The 21,728-nt window shown below is 31.9% G+C and overlaps 1 protein-coding gene across 19 annotated transcripts; it reads left to right on the top strand.

Annotated features, from left to right (window-relative positions):
• The first annotated feature begins 1,071 nt into the window (after nt 1-1,071).
• Nucleotides 1,072-21,266, top strand: LOC109818676 (uncharacterized). Of its 19 annotated transcripts, none has more exons than XM_083062931.1 (13): nt 1,084-1,284; nt 4,122-4,153; nt 12,957-13,026; nt 16,448-16,569; nt 17,160-17,549; nt 17,927-18,037; nt 18,194-18,284; nt 18,706-18,774; nt 18,962-19,039; nt 19,195-19,284; nt 20,285-20,335; nt 20,617-20,853; nt 20,934-21,266. In XM_083062931.1, exons 4-13 carry the CDS (start codon nt 16,481-16,483, stop codon nt 21,051-21,053), a joined length of 1,326 nt encoding a protein of 441 aa, XP_082919057.1. In that variant the 5' UTR covers nt 1,084-1,284; nt 4,122-4,153; nt 12,957-13,026; nt 16,448-16,480; the 3' UTR covers nt 21,054-21,266. The 19 variants fall into 19 exon arrangements, with proteins under 19 accessions (XP_082919072.1, XP_082919068.1, XP_082919057.1 ...); XM_083062929.1 differs by having other exon boundaries at nt 16,452-16,569; XM_083062940.1 differs by having other exon boundaries at nt 16,471-16,569.
• The last annotated feature ends 462 nt before the right edge of the window (nt 21,267-21,728 follow it).

Raw genomic sequence — 21,728 nt, forward strand, 5'->3', positions numbered from 1 at the left:
AATCTTGATGAGATCGAGTTTGAGTTTAAAAATATGGTTGGATAAATTTGAAAATTTAAAAGTTAAAAACTATTTGATACTTTGTTTCATTAATTCAAATTAATGGATAATCATAAAAATATTTAAATTTTAAATCTATATAACGTATCAAACGATTTTTAATTTTTCTTGAAAATTCTGTAAATTGATTTATAACTTCAGAACATTTAATTTAATGGTTAAATTGTTCAAATTCAATATATAACATAAGTTATTTATTTAATAATTTTTAAGATGAACTCGGTTCTCTTATTTTAGAAATGTTCAATAATTAATTTTCTTATTTAATTATTAAATTTATTTTGAAAAGGTTGAATTGAGTCTTTAATTTTTAAAAATAAATTAATTTAATTAATTTTTTTCCTTTTAACTTCAAATATTTTTTTTTAAAAAAAATAAGAGAAAATTTAATTTTAAAATAAATCAAATTAAACACTTTTTAATAAATAAAAACTTAATTGATACCTTTAAAAATAAAAATAATGTTATTAAACATAAGAAACAAATTAAAGATTGAATTTTTTTAACATAAAAAAACTAATATAACAATTAATAATTTATATTTATATTTATATTAGTTATAAATTTTTCTTATATTATATAATAATTTATATTATTTATTTAATATTTTTTAAGTTGAATTTGATTCTCTTATTTTTAAAAAGTTCAATAATTAGTTTTCTTATTTAAATATTAAATTTATTTTGAAAAAGTTTGATTGAGTCTTTAATTTTTTAAAATGGCATTAATTTAATCAAATTTTGTTTTTCTTTTAACATCAAATATTTTCAAAAAATAAGAGTAAATTTAATTTTAGAATAAATCAAATTGAATACATTTTATCAAATAAAAAAATTAATTAATACCTTTTAAAATAAAAATTATGAAATTAAACTTAAGAAAAAAATTAAAGAATGAAAATAAATTTTTAGCAAATAAAAATTAATATAATTATTAATAATTTATATTATTTCAAAAATTTCTAACGTTATATAAAAATTTATAATATTATTTATAAAACGTATATTATAAACATACCGTAAAAAAGAAATTGAACGAATCACGTTCACCAAACAGCCACCGTTACTAATCCCTAATCTTCTCGTCAGTTCCTCTTGTTATCGTTGTAGAACAACGCCGACCACCTCCTCGAAGCACTCTTCTTCTTGGCGGCACAGCCTCTCCAGTTGTTCGTCAAGGAAAACTCCTACATCCCTCAATATCTTCAAGACCTTTGATCCCTCGGTAAGTTTTTCGTTCCCCTTCTTGCAATTGACGTTCGCTTTAGTTCCGCAGATAATCCTATACATAACACATTTAAAAAAAAATTGATAATTTGCACCTGTAGAAATTGTTGTGGTTTGGGTTTTTGAGACGAGGTGAACATTTTTTTTTTCTTCTGGTTATTAGATATTTGAGTGAATTTAGGTTTTTTTTTTTTTTTTTTTTTTTTTTTTTTTTTTTTTAATGTATGGATGAATTTTGGGTTAAATAAATTATGCTTCTTCTTGCACTTTCAATTAAGCCCTTATTTTTGTTTTGGTGTATGTCTTTTATTTTTTTTGTAAGTGGAGTGGTGCAAAGTATATGTTGTTGGTTTGTGTATACAGGATAGTGAGATGGTATTGGAAAGAGAATCTGCTGGGTGCATTTTTTATTTTTGGTAATTTTTTAACCTTATTATGATTTGTTCAATTTTTGTAGTTTCATCACTGTTTTAACCTATGATGCATCACTATTTTAGAGCATAGCACTGCTCATATACATATAATTTATAGACATGTTGGAAACAGACACTTTTATACTCCACGAGTATGATCTTGTGGTTGACTTTTGGAATGACTAAATACTGATATCAGACCATGTCTTAATATCATCCAAGTATGTCACTTTTACTCTAATTTCACACACAATTTAGTAACCTGTTTTGGAATAAATAATCATTATTTTTGTTGTATACCCGAGACAGTTTTGAAAATAAATGAATTATTTCCCTAATAAAGACAGTGCTCAAACATGTTGCATGTTCCATTTTGTTCTTTTTTGTTGTGTTTCTGTTCTGTTGAATTGTGTTTTGTTGGTTCTCTTTGTGTGTATTCTTCTTATGTTTCCATTTATTATGCTTATTCCTCTGTCCATGTTGTATGGTGGCAAGAAATAGAGGATGCATTTGTTATTGTCAAAATTCCTATTATATATATTACACTCTTTTTTTTCTTGATTTTTATTTTATATCTTAATCACTTTTAATCAACCTATAGAGTTTCAAATGGTTTGACTTTATATGACTTCAACAGTGAACTAAACAAAGACAGTGAATTAATTGGTTCATTCATCACATCATAGTAGTCAATAGCGGTTGTCGCGGCCGCAATCGCGGCGCGTCGGAGCGGAGCGGCTCCGTGCCGCTTCAAAAAGTTTGTTGCGGAGCGTTTTGAAGGAGCGGTCGGAGCGGCCGCGAAAGCAGGGGCGCGTGGCGGCGCGATCGCGAGTAGGCGACGAAACTTCTCTTTTTTTTCCGACGGATCTTCGTCGGTCTGTCTTCTTCGACAGCGGTGCTGTCTTCTCCGACAGCGGTGCTGTCTTCTCCGACAGCGGCGCTGTCTTCTCCGACAGCGGCGCTGTCTTCTCCGACAGCGGCTGTCTTCTCCGACAGCGGTTGTCTTCTCCGACAGCGGCGCAGTCTTCTCCGATGGTGGCTCAGTCTTCTCCAGCATCTACAGTCTTGTCTTCTTCTAAGAGGAGCGGTGACGGCTGCTTGAGTCTCAAGGTGGAAAAATAATTAGGGTTAGGCCAAATGGGCCAAATGGGCCAAGTTTTATTTTATCTTTTAATTTGATTAAGGGCCTTTTACTTCACTATTTTTTTTTGAAAATAACTTCTCTTTATTATTAATTCAGATAATATTTTAAGTAATAAAAAATTTAATATAAGACCTTAAATATTTTGTTTTCTTATTTTTTTTTATTTTGTTTACTTCACTATGAATTTTTAATTATTAAAAATGTTTAATACATGAATTTAGAATTATTTTTTGTTTTTTTAGCTTTTATATATATATTATTAATTATTTAATATATATAAATTAATATTAAAATAGCGGTTATCCCGCTCCGCGTCATCCCGCTATCCCAGTTTTAGGGTGGACCGCTCCGCTCCGCTATCCGGGATTGACTACTATGCATCACATAACAGCAATACATCCATGATTTATCTTTTTCTGCCTTTGGTAAGTTACTCAAAGCTAATTTGTCAGTGTTTGAGATGATGCATGAATATATTGTGGACACGGTTTTAAGTAATTATCCTTTGTTTTGTTGAGTTTACCTTTTTATTTATATTTATTTATTTTCTATTGTGTCACCGGTAATGAGTTTCAGGGTTTCAAGGCATATAATTCTTTCTATTCCTGAAGTCTTGATGCATCGCTTTCTTTTCCTCATTAACTCTGTAAAGCAATAACATTTTTTGTATATTTTATTGAACTGTTGCAAATGACTGTATTCTTAGATGGCCGATAAATTTTTTGCTTTGTATTCTGCACTAGTTATTTAGGATTGTTCTATGGTCTCATAATTGTCAAATTTATTTGGCTGTCAAATTGGCAGACCAGATTAATGGCCAATTATTCTCTTTTATTTATTTATTTTTTTTTTTTTGGGAGGAACTATATGACTTCTATTGGTTATTATTACTACTTGAAATCGACTCATTTTAGTTTGAGTAAGTTCTTGAAAAGTTAAACATAACATTGACTGGTGATGAAAAAATGCTGTGAATTGTTTCATGCATTAGCTTGAGCTTCTGAATGAAATGATTTCCTAAAATGTTTTAAAGCTGATTAAAAATGAAGTTACCTCAGTGCCTCCCTGTCTTGTAATTAAAGTTTCCATGTAACAAGTTGTTAATCTAAGTATTAGTAAACTAGTAATTTTGTTATTTTTCAATGCTTCAATTTCATCAGCTTTACACATTGAGGGAAGTTATAAACATCATCCTTACTCTTATATGTAATAGTTTGAATTCTTATTCTTAGTATCTGTTCAACACAATTGCTGAAAATAACATTTTATTCACTTCAGGGCTCATTACATCAAATCGCACGATCTGGGTAGTAAGTCATATACCACCTGTTATGATTTCAATTCATATCAAACAACTATTTTCCGTCTATAAACATAATTGTATCCAAAAATCATTCATTCTTAAAATTTATTTTAGTTCAATTTTTTATAAAAATAATTTGGTTTTTTCTAGTTTAATCTAATTTAGTTATTTATTAGTTTAGTTTTAATTAATTATTTATAACATTTCCTAATTATAACTTTTTTTTTATTTATAACTAAAGTGCACTAAACTTAAAATATAGTTTAGATTAGCTTTTATCAAAATTAGTTTAGTTTTTTTATAGTCTAATTTAGTTTAGTTTTTACAATAGTTTAGTTTAATGTAGTTTTTTGAACACCCCTAAACATAAGTGAACCATTTTGAATGAGAAGGCTAGTTGGTTATTCCACATAAGGATCCAAAAAATAAGTGCACGCTGATATGGGACCAAACTTGTTTCTTGGTTTTTGTATCCTTGTCATGTTTAAATCCTTTGTGGGTTATGATCAGATGAAGATAATTTTCACTACCCGTGAGAGTTCGAGGTAACTTTGTAGCTTGCATGTGGGAAACAAATATTTGTATTCGAGTTGTTCCCTACTTACTACATTTATGGGTTTGTGTTGTGTGTCGTAATTGGTGTGTGGACTACTTAAAGAGGATGGTCTGATGTCTCTTTGGTTGGATGCTATTTAATATGGATGGTGTTACTGTTGTCTTTTTGCTTGTGTATTTACATCGCATGCACGCATATTTATGATATGTGAAAGTGATGTCTTTTTAAATATTTGTCTTGCCAAGCAAATAAAGTTTTCATTACAAATTATGGTGAAAATGCATTCAAAAGTGAAAATTAAGGGGAAATTGTGTATTTTACATCCTTGTTACGAAGAACAATAAAATATTACTACTGCTATTGTAATTGTTATTCTCATTTGGATGATTCATTTGTTGATGAGAAGTTATGTCTGGGTGATAATATTAAAAATTAAATATTTTTATAAATACTAGAGGAGTTGAATCACTTTGTGCCACTAATAATGATAGGTAGATAGAATATTAGAAGATTGTATGTAGTTATTTAGAGAGAATATAATTTTTTTTATATCTAAAGAATATAATGGTCCACTAAAAAGTGGAGACCAAAAATAGTTACATAATCTTAGTATCCTTTTTATAATATAGGTATAGATAAAATTTAAAATCGATTTAAGAATTAAATATAATACTAATATATTTAATAAATATTAATAATGTTTGATATTTTGATTAAATAAATTATGAACATGTACATTAAAAAATAATATAAGCATCACACATAAGTACTTAAAAAAATGCCAAAAAATAAGAAAAGGTGTAATTAGAAATTAAGGTAAAATTTAGAGAAATAAAAAAGTCTATGCGCGATAAAATTTTAAGTTATCTTTTCACTTGCTGATAAAAAGTTCCCTTCGTTGATATATTAATTTAAAAAAAAAAAATTAAAAAAATAAAAAAATTTAATATTTTTATAAATACTAGAGAGATTTTATTATGATTTGAGTTATAATTTTTATAATCTTTTTGATTTAATATTGACGGAATAAAGTTGCCATGGACTGGGCTTATGGGTTTTTCCACTTTTGGGCTCCTAAACCCATTATCAGAGACCAAGCCCAACCCAGCTAGCTCAACAGTAGGCTAAATATTCATTCTTCCCTCCGAAATTTAACAACACAGCGCCACTCCCTCGCCATTCGAGAGTCCGAGACTCCCTCGCCGGCCACGACACCTCCATCCCTGTTAGGTATTCTCGCTCTGTTAGGTATTTTACTTTCATTCTTCGCCGGCCACGACACCTCCTAATTATGCATTTCGCTTATGAAATCGGGAAATCTGGGACTAGTTATTTCACTTATTTGGAAATTCTATATCATTGTATTTGTTGGAGTGGTTTAGGTATTTTACTTTCCTTCTTCGCCGGCCACGACACCTTGATTGTCATTGTATTTGTTGGAGTGGTTGGTTGCATTTTGTTGTATTTTTTAATTAAAGGACGAGAAGAAAATGATGTTTTATTTGCTCAAATTACTAAATATAAAGGAAAATCAAATATATTATATGAGATTAAATGGAAAACCTTGATCTGGGCCTATGAAGGGGGCCCAAAACCCAAGGGTGAAAATTTTCAATCAAATCAGTTTCTACTCTTATTAGTTGGCTTTTTCTATCATTCTATACTGGGACAATAATGAGGTAGATGAACCTTGTCGAATTACAAAATGATTATGGCTTCTAAATTTGGGAGAGTTTCTTTTTGTGTTGCTCTTATTTTTTAATTTTAAGAGTTGGAACGTGAAAGGGTAATGATGTGCTTGTGTTATATTTTTGTATCAATTGATCCTTCAAGAAGAAAACGAAAGTTGATTCTTTGTGCTTTATGAGTGAGTTGGATATTGAATTTGAAGTTTGTAATGAGTGAACACAAAAAGTAAATTAGTTCTATGTATAAATGTTCATATCGTTTATGTGATGCAGTTTGGTTGTTTCTACATGGGTATTGTTAGTTATCCATGTGAGCTAAGAGATAAACATTGTGCAATTTGCTCATGGAAATTCCCCCTTCACATTTTGTTTCCACCCAAATAAGTTTACAGAAACTTGTTCTGTTTTGTGAGTCTCAACAAGAACAAACTTTGAATGTCAAGTAACATATTATAGAGGGGGTAGCATTTCTGTTTTAGACTTGTTAATTCTTGAACGAACTAAGTGTGTTCATTTCTGTGATAAATCTTTTGATGCATTTTGTAATGTTGAACTAGGTTCCTCTGCGAGAGTAAAATTGTTTGGTGCAAGTGATATACCAAATGTGTATTTTCTAATTAAAGAAGTGGTCAGATTTTATGTTTTATAAATATAAAGGAAAATCAAATGATTCAGCAGCTTCCGGAAACAATTTGTTACAATTCTGTTATTGCTTTACTGTTTGTTGTGGGTTATGCGTGAGAAATAATTCTCTTTTAGGAGACCCTCTTTCCTCAAATTCAGAGTCTGTTAAAATCACATCAGAAATAATTACATGAATCTTGATATAGATTTTTACATGTTGATTTTACTACTATATTTTTATCCACTTACTATGTAGAAATTAAAAGATTGTCATGAAGTTTGTGTATAAGACTATGAATGTGGATGTAGATTTTGAAACTCATCCTGTATGTGAATTGGTAGGTGAAAGCTTTTTCCATTAATTTAATCTCATAATTTAATTAGAGTATCCCACAACTTTGTGCTTCTTTTTCCATTAATTAATTGATAAAAGTGAATCTGCTATTAATTACTTGGTGCAAGTTAACAACAGTTTTGCTATGTACGTACTTATTGTCTTTGTACTTATTGATAATTGAGAAATTGAAGTTCGTCACAGTAATGGATTTGATAATGGTTAGATAATGAAAATGAAATGAATGACTGGCCTTGATTCATTTGTTTTTTAGTTCTGTTTCATTTATTCTGCATATAAGAGTGGCAAAAGTTTGATCAGCTCATCCAGTTGCATCTCTATGTAGTAGAATCCAATTTATTAAAACTGGATGAGATTTACAAGGTCAATTGGTATTTTTGTTTAAATGAATTGACGACCTTTCATTGAATGCATAGCTTTGTTTGTGTCCAATTGGTTGTGAATCTCACTTTCTCTTTTTGGCCTCTGGAAAACTACATCATTTGACTGAGTGGGATATACAAAATGCTTCTTTTCTGCTGGAAGGATACTGGAGTACCAAAAGTATTAGTGTTTTAATGATGTATAATTATGTATCTTTATTTCTCGCTCATAAAGTTTTTTCAAAGTATAATTACCTTAAGAAGAAAGGCCTATAATTGAGAATATATAAGATAGTTTTTATAATCAAAGAATTAGGGATAATTTAATTTAATGAATTTCAAATAAAATAAAGTTGATAGTGAAATGGCATTACAATAGAGAATAATTAAAAATGATTTTGGAACTTATTCAATTTTATTCACATTATTGTATTATATATTGAATTGTGTTAGTCATTTTGTGAATTCTAGCTACTCTTGACCATTTGGTCACAACTTTAATATTATGTTAAGAATCAACTATCCTAAAAGCTTAAGCAATTAGATACAGGGACTGAGGAATTTTTTTAATATCTCTAAACAGATTCATCACCAATATTTGGTATTCATTTACATTCATGGTTTACAGCAAATAATGAATCCATGTGCCATTAGGTGAGTCAGCCACATAGATAAATTGATGGCACTAGCCTCTAACAGATATATGATGTAATTAACTTTTTTTTTATTTTTAATTTTTGACCTAGGATTATCCAAAATATTTCCAAACACCTAATAAGCATGGGATCATGAATGATCATTTGGTGTTGTGGCTTGAATGTGTTTAGGAGCTAGTTTCTTTGACTGATTTGATTACTATTCTTGTTAAAAAGATTTGCAGAAAAGCTATCCTATGCATTCATGTTGATAAGTAACATAGGAGGGAGCCAATATTCAACAAAAATATATTGCATAAAATTGGGTTAAGCATCCAATTACTTTAAGACATGATTTCAGAGACAGGGATATACAATAGGTCAATAAGTGTTTCATAAAATTGAAAATACAGAGTTGATTTGCTGTTAATATTCATACTATAAATTATAAAAGTTTCATATACAAAATACACAAATTAAAAAATAAATATGACGAGTGTAGCAAACTTCTACTTATTCCCATCAATGGTTACAAACAATACAAGAAATATCAAACTATAAACCAAAAATAAGGAACATGTACCCTCTCCTTTCAATACTATAAACTATAAACCAAAACCCAAAACCCAAAACTATAAACTCTAATGCATCAGTCTTGACAACTTTCAATTCATTAGCAAGGTTAGGGGTGCTCTTAATCCAAGCCTCATGGACCACCTTTTCAAATCCCTTATGTGTAGACCAAGTAGCTTGGAAATGGAATGGACAATCTCTTTACTTATCTTTTAGACCACCACATTGCACAAGGATAGGGCAATGATATGAATAATCCAACACAATCTCTATAAAAGCTTTTAGAAAGAAATACTGCCATAATGTCTCGCAAACCATTCTATCAAGCCTTTTAGCCATCATTATGCCTAGTTGTTTATGATACTAGGTGTATCTAAGACCTTTAGAGCCAAGGTCCATCAAGGAACAATCATTCATAGGCTAAACCAACTAGGAGGCATGAGAAGGAGAGAAGTGACACCCACGAATTTATGAGCTAGAGATGACCTAGTTGAAATCTCCTAATATGAGCTAAGGCACCGCTAGTTGGCTTCTAAGACTCCTAATATGATCCCAGGGCTTTGTTCTCTAACTGAAGCTGGGACTTGCATACATAGTTGTGCATGTCCACTCCTTGCAACCTTGATTGATTAAAATTGTAGTTGCTTGAGGGAAAAAATAACTCAACCTTCGATATTTGACTATTTTTCTCAACTAGGATCATATGCCTCTAGCATGGCTTCTAGCCTCCACACTATGATGCAACTTATAGTTCAGATTGCTCCAAAATGAGGTAACTAACAATAATGAGCAATGGATTTCCAACACTACGAAAATAAAAGGTTTATGCAACTTAACCAACTCACGAAACGTTCTTTTCCCTTTCACATTCATTGTGCCTCTAATATTCCAACAAATAATATTTTGGTTATCTAACATAAGAAACTTTTTAGAGTGGTAACTAGAAGCTCTCCTCAAGAGAGTATGTCATCATGAGTTATATCCTCAACCTTGGGATGGCCCTTACAATCATCTCAGTTGCCATCCTACACCACACTTTGAACCCCCTCCAAGGAATCCTCATCTTAATACATATATTGGGTACCCTTAACATGCTTGATGAGGAAGACAAACTTAAACTCTGCAATTCAAGGAGCAATACTCTGAGTAGACCTTGGCTTCAAGTTAACCTCCTGGATGTTAATCACGCCCACATGCATGCATGGATCGCCTATGTCAGCATGACCTCGTTCTTCTCTTTCCTCATAGCCTCATGCACCCCTTTATTAGGCCCAACCCTATTTGCCAACATAATCTGAACATCAAGCCCCACATGATTATTCATATTTTTGGATAGTGCTAGGGACTCATTCGTAATAGCTAAGATATTTCCTCACGCTCATATCTTGTCAAAATCTTTATCCTTCCCCAATCCATGCATATCCATGCATGAATTGTGTTGTAAATAATTTGCTTTTATTTTGTTCCCGTGATTTTTTTTTTCACAATCAATCAATCCCCTATGCGGCTGTAGCGAATTCATCGAAACATCTAGGATCTCATGATCACTCTTCTTCTATGTCTTCTCATCAATGCTGCCATCTCCACTCAACGTTGACAAACCTCCTCCCTTTGTCATTGTCTCCTTACCTTGTACTCTTCTCCGTCGCTACAAAAGGAGTCGCACGCACACGGGCAACATGGCCGTAATAACCACACATGGTACAAAGTAAATGTAAGCCTTTGTATTCTGCTTTCTACCGTACATTGTTGAGATTAAACTTACCTAACACCGATTTATAGAGGTTTAGCGTTTAAGGTGTTGAGATCGACTTTAATAGGCCTTCTTATCGTTGAGACTATAGTAAGAAGAACACTCTCGTCATAAAACACTATGCCTAGCCCTGGAAAGCAGACCCAAACTAGGGTTTTATCCTCCCCTACCTCAAATGCCACAATCCTCGATGACCATTGTCTAATAGTCTAGTAATGATCAAAGAGCATCCACAAACCTCCTTGCATTATAACTCCCTATCGGCACCAAGATCAAATTTCACCATGAAATAGCCATGTGATATATCCATTTCGAAGCATTTGCAACCTGCTCCGCATAATAATGAAACCAATGTTCTTCCCCAACAATTTCACCACCATACATTATTTTCATGGTTCGCATAGTTTCACAAAGGTTAATTCAGCAATAATAAACTTAGGAAGGAGACAATCACCACCTTCATATTTCAAGGACATAACACCCTCCTCAAGGAGATTACGTACCAGAGAGGATAACGAGGGCCCATAACCTCTTCCTTAAACGTTTCACTTGATCGACCAACGTCTCTCCCTCTATCTAGAAGCTTCGACAACTTCCCAATATTTCTTGACACAAGAAAAACCCTAACACTCTTTTTGATTTTGCAAGAAGTAGAACTAACTGATTGTGAGTATAATAAGGATATTGATAAAAATGCTTAATTCCAATATAGATCCATTGCAGCCAACATTCAGCCAAATCACAAACATTGATTAGTTATTGTACAATAATTAAATGTGGGAGAAAATTTGATTAATGGTCCATATTTTTGTTGTAGATAACATTCTGCTATAGAGGCAGGAGAGGGTACATGTTCCTTATTTTTGGTTTATAGTTTGATATTTCCTGTATTGTTTGTAACCATTGATGGGAATAAGTAGAAGTTTGCTTCACTCGTCATATTTATTTTTTAATTTGTGTATTTTGTATATGAAACTTTTATAATTTATAGTATGAATATTAACAGCAAATCAACTCTGTATTTTCAATTTTATGAAACATTTTTTGACCTATTGTATATACCTATATATGAAATGTCTTAAAGTAATTGGATGCTTAACCCAATATGGAATTGTTTGCTTTTGCTCTATTTATGATGCCGCGAATATTTTCTTATTTGTATATGCTTTTTTAACTTAATAGAATACAAAGTACGAGGCTTACTTGGCTGTATGTTATGCTTTTGCTGTTAAATTTTCCTAGTTGTAAGTTATGCCTTTATTTTCTTGTGTTTTTACTGAATTTTTATGATATATATCGACACTCTATTACTGTGGCTCGTGATATATTTGCACGAGTTTTATCCTTTCAATATTACATGTTAAAAAATATTAATAAAAATAATGAAAGAGAATAGGATGTCGTGACAAAAACTACTACAAAGTTTTCGGAAGATCTCTGACATAATTTAATAATCGATTTGTTTTCCAAGATTTACATGGCAATGTGTTCAAATTCATGTACTAATGTCAAATACATCGGAGTCTTATAAATAATATCCAAAACAACGGAATATGAACGAAAGTTTAGAAAAATAGATAATCTTCTCTCTCAATCTCTTTATATATAATATCAAAGAAATTAGTCCATTAACAATAAATAATAAAGAAATATTTTTTATGCTAATGATAACAAAAATAATTAATATGTTATTGATTACATTAAAATAATTAAATCTTATATCATTATTTCTCGTTATAATACATCAATGTGTGATGTGCTGTGAGTAGTTAGTAACAATCGCTTGAATGGTATAATATATTCTTGCTAACAATTTTTCTAAATACAATGATTTGAGAATTTAATTACTTTATAAAAAAATTAAAAATAAATTTTTTTAATTGAACTAATTAAAAATACAATTTAATAGAAATTTTAGAAAAAGGAAAATGTGAATTTGTGAGCAAAAGAAACTAAATTTTTAAAATAAAATAGGAGGACTTGTTTAATATTAAATTAATTATTTTCAAAGTAATTTTTTTAAAAAATTTAATGTTATAAAATTTTTTGTCAAGTTTTTAGGTAAATAAGAGAAAGACCGCTTTCTTTTTGACTGAAGGATTTGATGGAGAGGGAGATGATTTTTTAGGAAGTTAAGAGAGAGAGAGAGATCATTCCCAAATCCCAATCCATTACCGATAATTCTGTGAATGAGTTTTGAGAGAGAGATAAGAGGTTCATAATCGGATCCTATGTTTTATACTTTTTAATTCAATCCATTGCAGTGGTCACATTTCTGTGTTCTCACACTACATAGCCAGCCACAACCCTAAGCTTCTGTTCCTACACAACCTGGTTAGTAAAAGTTCCCTATATTTTATTAATCTTAATTGCTCTGTTCATCAGAATTCAGTATATTGTAAATTTGTAATTTCTAAATTGTGAGTTGTAAATTTTACTGATCTCAATTGCTCTATTGTAATTTGTAAATTTATGATTTCTATGTTGTTGATCTTAATTGCTCTGTTGGAAATGGGAACTGGGAAGTATGCTATTTGAGTCTTGGAAATGGTTTCATGGTCTGGATTGTACATTTTTATACATAGCTACTTAACGCGCTGGAAATTAATGAAGTCAAGTGAAACAATAGATGAAGATGAAATCATAGCTGAAATTATATATATTCTTTCATTTTTAATATCTAGGAAGAAAAAGTATTGTAGGATGTTATTAATGTTGTTTTGGGGATGTATTTGACTATTTTTTATTAGTCTTTTGAAATTGGTTGTTTGGTTGAGATCATATGTAAAGCAATCTGGGAACTAGATTGAAGAATTTGGTGCTCTTTAGTCAATAGTCAATACCAAGTACCAATCATAATTGAGCCCAAATAGCAATCCTTTCCACCAACCTCACAATCTCAGCTGTATGATCAAGAATGTGTAGTTTTGTTAAACATAAAGTAATACTTGCAGAACCCTTCTTTCCTCTCTCACTGTTCTTTGCTAAAGATCACATGTACCACTGGCTCAATTACTGCCTTCACTCTCTCCCACTTCAACATCACCCTCACAATACCACCCTTCATCTGTGACCTCACAAACCTTGACTTTAGCTTCAATTTCATCCCTGGTGACTTCTCCACACCCCTCTACAACTGCTCCAAAGTGGAGTACCTAGACCTCTCTAGGAACAACTTTGATGGCAATGTTGCCCATGTCATTGACCAAGTTCAGCAAATTGGAGAAATCCTTGTGTCAATTGGAGATATGATGCCTTTGGAGAAGCTGGATATGTAAAAAAAAAAGCCTCAGCTTCTTGGTTTCTTCACTCAGTTCCAATCCTTGTAATTTTTGCAACATCCTATTATGCTTCACCAACATGGCAATCTCATTTGCCAAACCCAACTCCTGCACAACAGGGTAAACACATTGAACCATTGATCAATACTTGATAAAAATTAATGGTTAGTTGTCACATTGGTTTATCCCCTTGATTTCATTGCACACTTGAGCATATGATTCTATCATTGAAAGCTGTTGATAGGATATTTTCTGGTGTCACCATGCTTGTAAATATGGTTCAATATGTGTGATCCTAATTTATAGTCCTTAAGAAATGGCTTAATAGTAAATAATTGGAATAAGGGTCTTATTGGATGGCCTGACATTATGGAAGAAAAACCCTCGAGGTGGCTTGCTTTATAAGAGAAGAAAGTGGATGAGATATTTTAGCATGCTCTCCCAAAATTATAGCATGTTCTCTCTCTCCTTGTTTGTTTTGTTTGTGTTTAAATTGAATGTTATTTGTTGATGAGGATCAACTTGGTATTGTTTTGGTTTGTGTTTAAATTGAATGTCATTTGTTGATGAGATCAACTTGGTACTGTTTTGGAAACCTTGTTCTGATAGGAGGTGAATAGGATTTTAGTATTACACAGTGAGTCTATACTTATGTTAATATTTTTAGTTATTCTTTGATATTAAAATTTAAAACTTATGTATGACCTTTGAAAGCCATCCTTTTAAGTTGTAGTTGTTATTTTATACTCTTTTAGTTAAAGTTTGGACAATTGGATAAGTGGTTATGTCAACTTTTACCACTTTAGAAAAGTTTTAAAATATTGTATCTCTTCTATAGTTCTATTTTGCTTTTATAATAAATTAATAAAATTAAAATTTATAATTATATGTTACTTTTTATTTAGTTTCTAATTTTACTATTATTTAGTTTATTTTATATATATGTGTAATATATATATATATATATATATAAAGAGAGATTCGTTTACTCTATATAAGTCATGCTTATATCAAATTTTAACGATCTAATTATTAAACTTAAAGTTATTAATGTACAAAATAAATTTGTAAATTAAAAAAAAAAATTAAAAATCATTTGATACTTCGTTTCATTAATTCTAATCGATAGATAATCTCATTTAGGTATATTTACTCCTAAGTAAATAAATCATTCTTTATATATATTAGTATTATGTTTTACATAAATTATTATTATACTTTATCATTATTATTATTTTTTATTTATTTATTATTTTACTACATTTAGTACATTATATGTGCTTATTTAAAAAAAATTAAAAGAAATTAAACTTAATTAAAAGAAGGCCTATCAAACTTAAACCAAAAAAAAAAAAGACAAAACAGTTAAAACGTTGTGTCCATTGGGCCAATTCTCTAAACTCAAATCCTTTCTTAAATTTATCCGTAGGTGCGGTCATACGGAACGCAGCTTCTCAATATTGATAGGTGTTTCGTAGTTTGCTTAGTACGTGAAGGTGCGTGCTTTTGTTTGCTTATTCTTAACTGTGATTTTGATAGGAGACCCGTGGTTAAACAGGTCTATGTTAGGAGGGGAAAGGGAGTTAGTTAGTTAATAACTAACTGATAATAGTCTGTGGGGACTGTTATATTGTATAAATAGGAGGACATAAGGGGAGAGGGGTGTGGAACAATAGTGGGCACTCTTGAATTTGCCTAGTGTACTGAATCCGATTGAATGTTATCGTGGCTCAGCAAGGGGGTCAATAAAAACCTTGCAGACATCCTTTTTTTTTTTTTTGTTCCATCCCTTCACTTCTCTCTTTTTACCAGTTGATTCTATCAACTAGTATCAGAGCAGTTACGAACCTGAGGCGATCAAGGATGGAAAAGAAAATGGAGTTCCGGTTGGAGCAGGTGTAAAAGGGCTTGCAGGACATACAGAAACTCTTGGCGGAGGAAACTGAATGGCGGCGTAACATCGAGGGGGCGATGCGCGAGATGCTGGAGCAGTTGAAGGAAATGCGAGTGACTATGGGGATAGTGGGAGGTAACGGTCGTGAAGGGGACGAAGAGTCTGGGGCCCCAAGAACGGAAAAGAATGGGTGAAAGTGGCGAAACCTGGAACTTCCGTTGTTCCAGGGGGATGACGTGTTGGGATGGGTCGGAAAGATGGAGAGATATTTCAGATTGAAGGGGGTATGGGAGGACGAGAAGGTGGAGGTTGCTATGGTGGCATTGCAAGGGAAGGTGGTGGCGTGGTTTCAATGGTGGGAAGGCAGAAATCAAAATGCTTCGTGGACGGGGTTCAAAGGGGCATTGTTGAGACGATTTCAGCCCGAGGTGGTACAGAACCCTTTCGAGGTGTTGTTGGGCCTTAAGCAGGAAGGGAGTGTAGTGGATTACATTGTGATGACTTAGTTTCTATCATATTATTATTTATTTAGATTGATTTGGAAAGTGATACCATCCTCTTTTTCTTGTTTTGTTTGAAGCCAGCACCTTTGGCATGATACAGGTTAGCAAATATGAGTGAAGAGTCTGATTCTAAAGTAGAGTTAGAGGCTATGGATCTGTTGAATCAGTTGGAGGATATCCTCGAATCTGATGCTCTAATGTAAGTTTTAATGATTTCATGCACACACACTGATATAATACTAGCCTCATAGTTGCTTTAGAAACTTGTGAATTTTCTAGAGTTCCTGTCAATAAATATGTTTCCTTCAGTTCTAGCTTTAACTTTTTCATCATGAATGCTTAATGGTAAGTGTTTTACTTTGTATAAAAACTACTACTAATTTATTTTAGTGAATTTTGTAAAATTCACTCGTATGAAGTCTATGGATGATATAAATATTGTAATATATAACCTTGGTTATTAGAATAACACCTTGTTAGCATTGCTTAAAATATGGAAGAAGTCAGTGCGAGTTCTCAGCTGATGTAATTTTTATGTGTATATGAGATAGATATGAGCAAGTACAATCAAAGGGTACAATCATAGAAAAAGGCTACAAGTCTATGACTCCTAACCCGTAGGCTAGATACAACAAAAAAAAAAGCTTTATAAAGCTGTACAATACAGCAGATAATAAACAATTATTTTAACATGTCTTGGTTAAGGTTAATCTTGATTATATGTTGCTTGATATAACTATGTTGTATTGCTTCTTTCTAATATGTTTTCCCTTATGCTTTTGTATCCAGTGACGAGTTGGGATTTATTCATCCATCCCAATTTGCCTTGCTAAATGAAGAATCAGACATTTCGTCTAATTTATCTGATGGGGCTATGAATCAATCAGCAGACAGGGTAGCAAGCTCTGAGGAATCTTCCAAACCAAAAAACCTATATTTCTGGCACAGAGATCATAAATTGGGAATTTCAACTAATGTTATTCTACCGCTATATAGAGCTGCTAAACATGTGTTTATGACTACAATCAAAGAATACAAGATGTGTGACAATCAATCTGACAAATTTGGAAATTGTTTAACTGCTTCCTCTTCTTGTGACCATCTTGATAGTATACTTCTGAGACACAGCAAGTCTCTTCTACTGCTAAGCTGTGATTTTATCACTGCTTGGAATCACAGGTTCTCCTCTTATCTGTTAATATTTTTTTATACTTCTTTTGTTGACATCTATAAGTGAACATCATAACTTGACAGATTTCAATGAATTGTTTTCAACTGCTCGTGATAACTGATTTATTTTATAGCATTTTCCTGTGTCCAAATGTTCAAATGATGCCATATTCATTTTTACTGCACAGTCATAAGATCCACAATACTGTATGGAACTAAATATGAGGTAGTAAAGAGTCAACCAGAGCAAAAACTTGTGTTGCACAAAATGTATTGGACTTGTAATGAATGCATTAAAGAGAAAGAAGGGATAAGCATATATTGAGGAAACTTGCTAGGGATTTGATTTTTGTTACCAATTTTAAGTTTCCCTGTGCATATTGCAGAAAGTTAATAGTGTCCAAGAAGAAGCAACTCTCAATGTTTGTGGATGAGCTACTCCTGTCAGAACTTGTGCTTTCATATTCACCCAAAAGAGAACACGCTTGGAATCATAGGTATCAAATGTGAAGCATTTTATGGCTTTGTTCCCATCACAAAAATGATAAATGTTTTCTTAATGAGTATTATATAGGTTTGAATTCTGAATATTAATTGATCCCGAGGCTTTGGAACGTGAATAGAAATCTAACGTATAGAAGTATTTTATTTAGGCGGTGGGTGATCAAGTCAATCTCTGCAAATTGTTCAAATTTCAAAGAGATTTTGGGAAAAGAATCTGAGCTGGTGGAAAAAATAGCCGAGGTCTAATTTTAGTATTGGAACAGCATAATGTTTAAATTGGAAACATTTAATTTTTTCTTTCTAAGTTGATGGACTTGCTTACGTGAGAGAAGGATAGTTGTTTCTTTTCTTTTACTTTTGTTCTTGCCTTTGCTCAATATAATATTCTACTTTAACATTTGACAACTGTATCATTTTACATTTTCTTTTTGACACCTTTTGACATTTGTATCCATTTTGCATTTAAAATATTAAATAATCTCCAAAGCATCATCTTAAAATGAAAAAAAAATGGAGGGGGAAAAACGAGATCTTCTGGTGATTTTAATTGATTTATATAATGCTTCACCTTTTTTTCCATCATTAGAGACATCGTATCTGGTGAAATGTTATTTTGAATTAAATATCCATTTATTCCTTTTTGGTGCCTCATCATGTACAGAGATCAAAAATGAATTATCGTGCATGGAATCACCGTTGCTGGTTAATCTCATACATGACGATTGACCAGGTATTGATTCTATGTTATTTTTATTTGTTGCAAGTGTTATGACATGTATTCTGGATCAATTATAAAAATGAAAGGGAGTCAATAATTCAACATTAAATTCTATTCCATAAAAAATCTTTTAATAAAAATGAAATATGACCTTGTTTATAACATGATGAATGGTTCTCATGAAGCTGTACCTATTTAGGTTCTGTACGAGTTAAAGAAATCTAGAAGTTGGGCTGCACTGCATGTTGCTGATAATTGTTGTTTTCATTATCGCAGAGTAAGTTTTGATTTACTTGCTTGAACCCGATACTGAAGGATATAGTTTCCAAATATAAATATTTTGATTTTAGAGTAAGAAAACAGTGTTGTATTTTCTTTTGATGAGCTTAGGATTCTTCACTCTTGACAATCACACTTTGCATTACATTGCAGCGACTATTACTGAAAATTCTGGAGAGCCGAAGTCCTGTGGAAGAAACTGTATCTTTTGGTCATAGTGCCGATATTGTCCAAGCCTTGAAGGTTATAATTATACTCATTTATTATACCTGATTTGAGAGACTTTTTATTTTGAGTCTGTCATGCTATGTTTGGATTGTTATGTAGTCTGCAATTTGAATCTTTGGCTTCAAAATTGGACAGAACAGAACCTGGTGGATTGTATTACCTTCCATTCTATCCAATACTTTTATTTTTTTTTTCAGCTTTCGTTTTCAAACAATGGTATATTATAATTTTCTTCCATTCCATTTAATTAGACCTATCATTAGATATCAAATTCCTTTTGCTTCTTGGTGGTTTATACTTTATATATTCTTCCTGTTACCGGAAATGGTAGCAGAATGAGTGAAATCTAAACATTAAAATTTATAGGTGGCCTTTCAGGTTTATAAGAGCCATAAGTTCCAAATGTTCAAGAAATTTGACCCAAAACATTTGAACTCTTTTGAAACAATTAAAGCAACAATGTGCGTGAGATATGAAATTTTTACTAAATCAATGACTTGGTATGCTTTATTGTAAAATTCATTAATGCTTATAAGAAATCTTTTAATTGAAAACTGAAAGGCAAAATGAAGTTGGAACAAAAATGCTTGTAAAATTTGCAAACTAGAGCTGCTCCAAACAAGTGAAGCTCAATTTATTAGGCACCCACACCCTCCTATATGCTTGACTTTCTATATCATTGTGATCATACTCTTCTTGGTTCTGAATTTGCATTATTCTTTGTTATTGCTTACTTGCTTTACTACTTTAAATGATAGTCTTGATAGTTATACTCTATATGAGGACTTGGTTTTTACAGCACTTTATCTTTGAAATATTCAACGTACTACTTCCTGCAAAAATAAAATAAAATTGTGCGGCGTGATTCTCCTTCATAGAAACATAGAAAAGGAAAACAAAAACTGTAGATTGATTAATGGAAATGACATTACTATATCATCTAGACCTGATATGATTAGTACTATCAGTACACATAAATATAGTTTTTAACCATGTGGCAGTTATTATTTGACAGGATGAACTTGATTGGAATGAAACACTGATAAAACGTTATGTTGGAAGAGAGGTAGGTGACATTTGTCTGCTATTAATTTATTGTTTATTCTTATTATTGATCATCATCATTACTCACTAAAGTGATACACGGATCAACTGGAGCTTTATAAATAATCTCTGCATCCATTATTTACTGGATATCTGGATTCTTGGAATTTGAGAATCATTTTATTGTCTTATGACATCAGATTGTTACCTTCTGGAGATTTATGGTTCCTGAACGCAAGCGATTATTTTACTTCAGTAACTTTCTTACGAGTTTAGATGTTCAATGTTGCTCATTTTTAACAGGCTCTATGGCTTCATCGTCGCTTCCTTTCCATGTGCTGGATAAACAATTTTCTAATTGATTCTGGTGATGCATCCTACCATCCCAGGGAGGCAATCAACACGTATCATGACTTTGGCACCTTTCTGCAGAATGAATTATGTCTTCTCCACTCCTGCTCAACTTTTGTTGATGATGATTTTGTGGATGTTCAAGGGCAAGCTGCATATTCTGCTAGTTACATTTTGTGGCTAAAAGTGGTATGTGGATTATTTTTCCATTTTAAGACTGCTTAGCTGGATTGCTTTCTCTGGTGTCTTACATGTATTATGTGCATCAGCAAGCCCCTAAGCCTCTAGAGAATGAGCTCCTAGAGAAGATAAAAGACGTAGATCTGAAGACCTTGCTGTATAGGTCATGCCCAGAGAGATCCTCGCTGTTCAATTACTTAATGAACTAGATGGAAGCATATGAGCTACATAATGTGGGATGATTGGATTTTACTGTTGATTTTAACAATTAATTTATGTTATTTTATGTCTGGCTGGCACATGAATTTGGCTCCTCTGACATGCACCCTGTAGTTTTGAGGGTTACCTGTGGAGTTGTTAAAACTTATAACTTCTTACATGTATTTGAATAATAAATCCATAGAAAGTTGCTTTCATAACAAGTGTTTTTAATGTGTTTGAGGTCATATTTCATTAATTACGTGTGAATAAACTAACCTAAAAGAAAAGCCCATTGCACCTCAGATACTCAAGTCAAACTGTTAGATTCTACTATATCTGTAAGAGTAAAAGAGGGATTACGCAGGCTATAACAAACTTGCGTGTGTGGTAACGAGTGTGGGAAGTTAGAAGTTACATGGGATGTAAGGGAAAAGGGGTAGGTAAACATTTGGGTAGTTGTGGGTGGCGGTTGCCACAGGGCAGGAAGTTTTTCTTCTGTGATTTGTTTTCTTCATTCTCAGTTTTTTAATTTTCTTCATGCTACCTTTGTTATCATAGCATTGTCCTGAGTATTTTCTCTGTTAAGATGTAATAAATTTAGTTCCTATCACAAGCAACTGAGGATTCGTAAAGAGTCAAAATTTATTAACAAGTAGCTGATAAATTCAGGGTCAGTTAGCTGT

The sequence above is a fragment of the Cajanus cajan genome, chromosome 8 (assembly GCF_000230855.2).
Source record: "Cajanus cajan strain Asha chromosome 8, NIPB_CcT2T_4, whole genome shotgun sequence".
NCBI classification, from domain to species: domain Eukaryota; kingdom Viridiplantae; phylum Streptophyta; class Magnoliopsida; order Fabales; family Fabaceae; genus Cajanus; species Cajanus cajan.

Bases quoted from the DNA above. Each gene is read 5' to 3' on its own strand.
- LOC109818676 (XM_083062946.1), top strand. From the start codon at position 1,659: ATGGTATTGGAAAGAGAATCTGCTGGGTGCATTTTTTATTTTTG. The intron at 16,570-17,159 runs GTAAGTTTTAAT...TTTTGTATCCAG, and splicing joins CTCGAATCTGATGCTCTAAT to TGACGAGTTGGGATTTATTC. The intron at 17,550-17,926 runs GTTCTCCTCTTA...TGCATATTGCAG, and splicing joins ATCACTGCTTGGAATCACAG to AAAGTTAATAGTGTCCAAGA.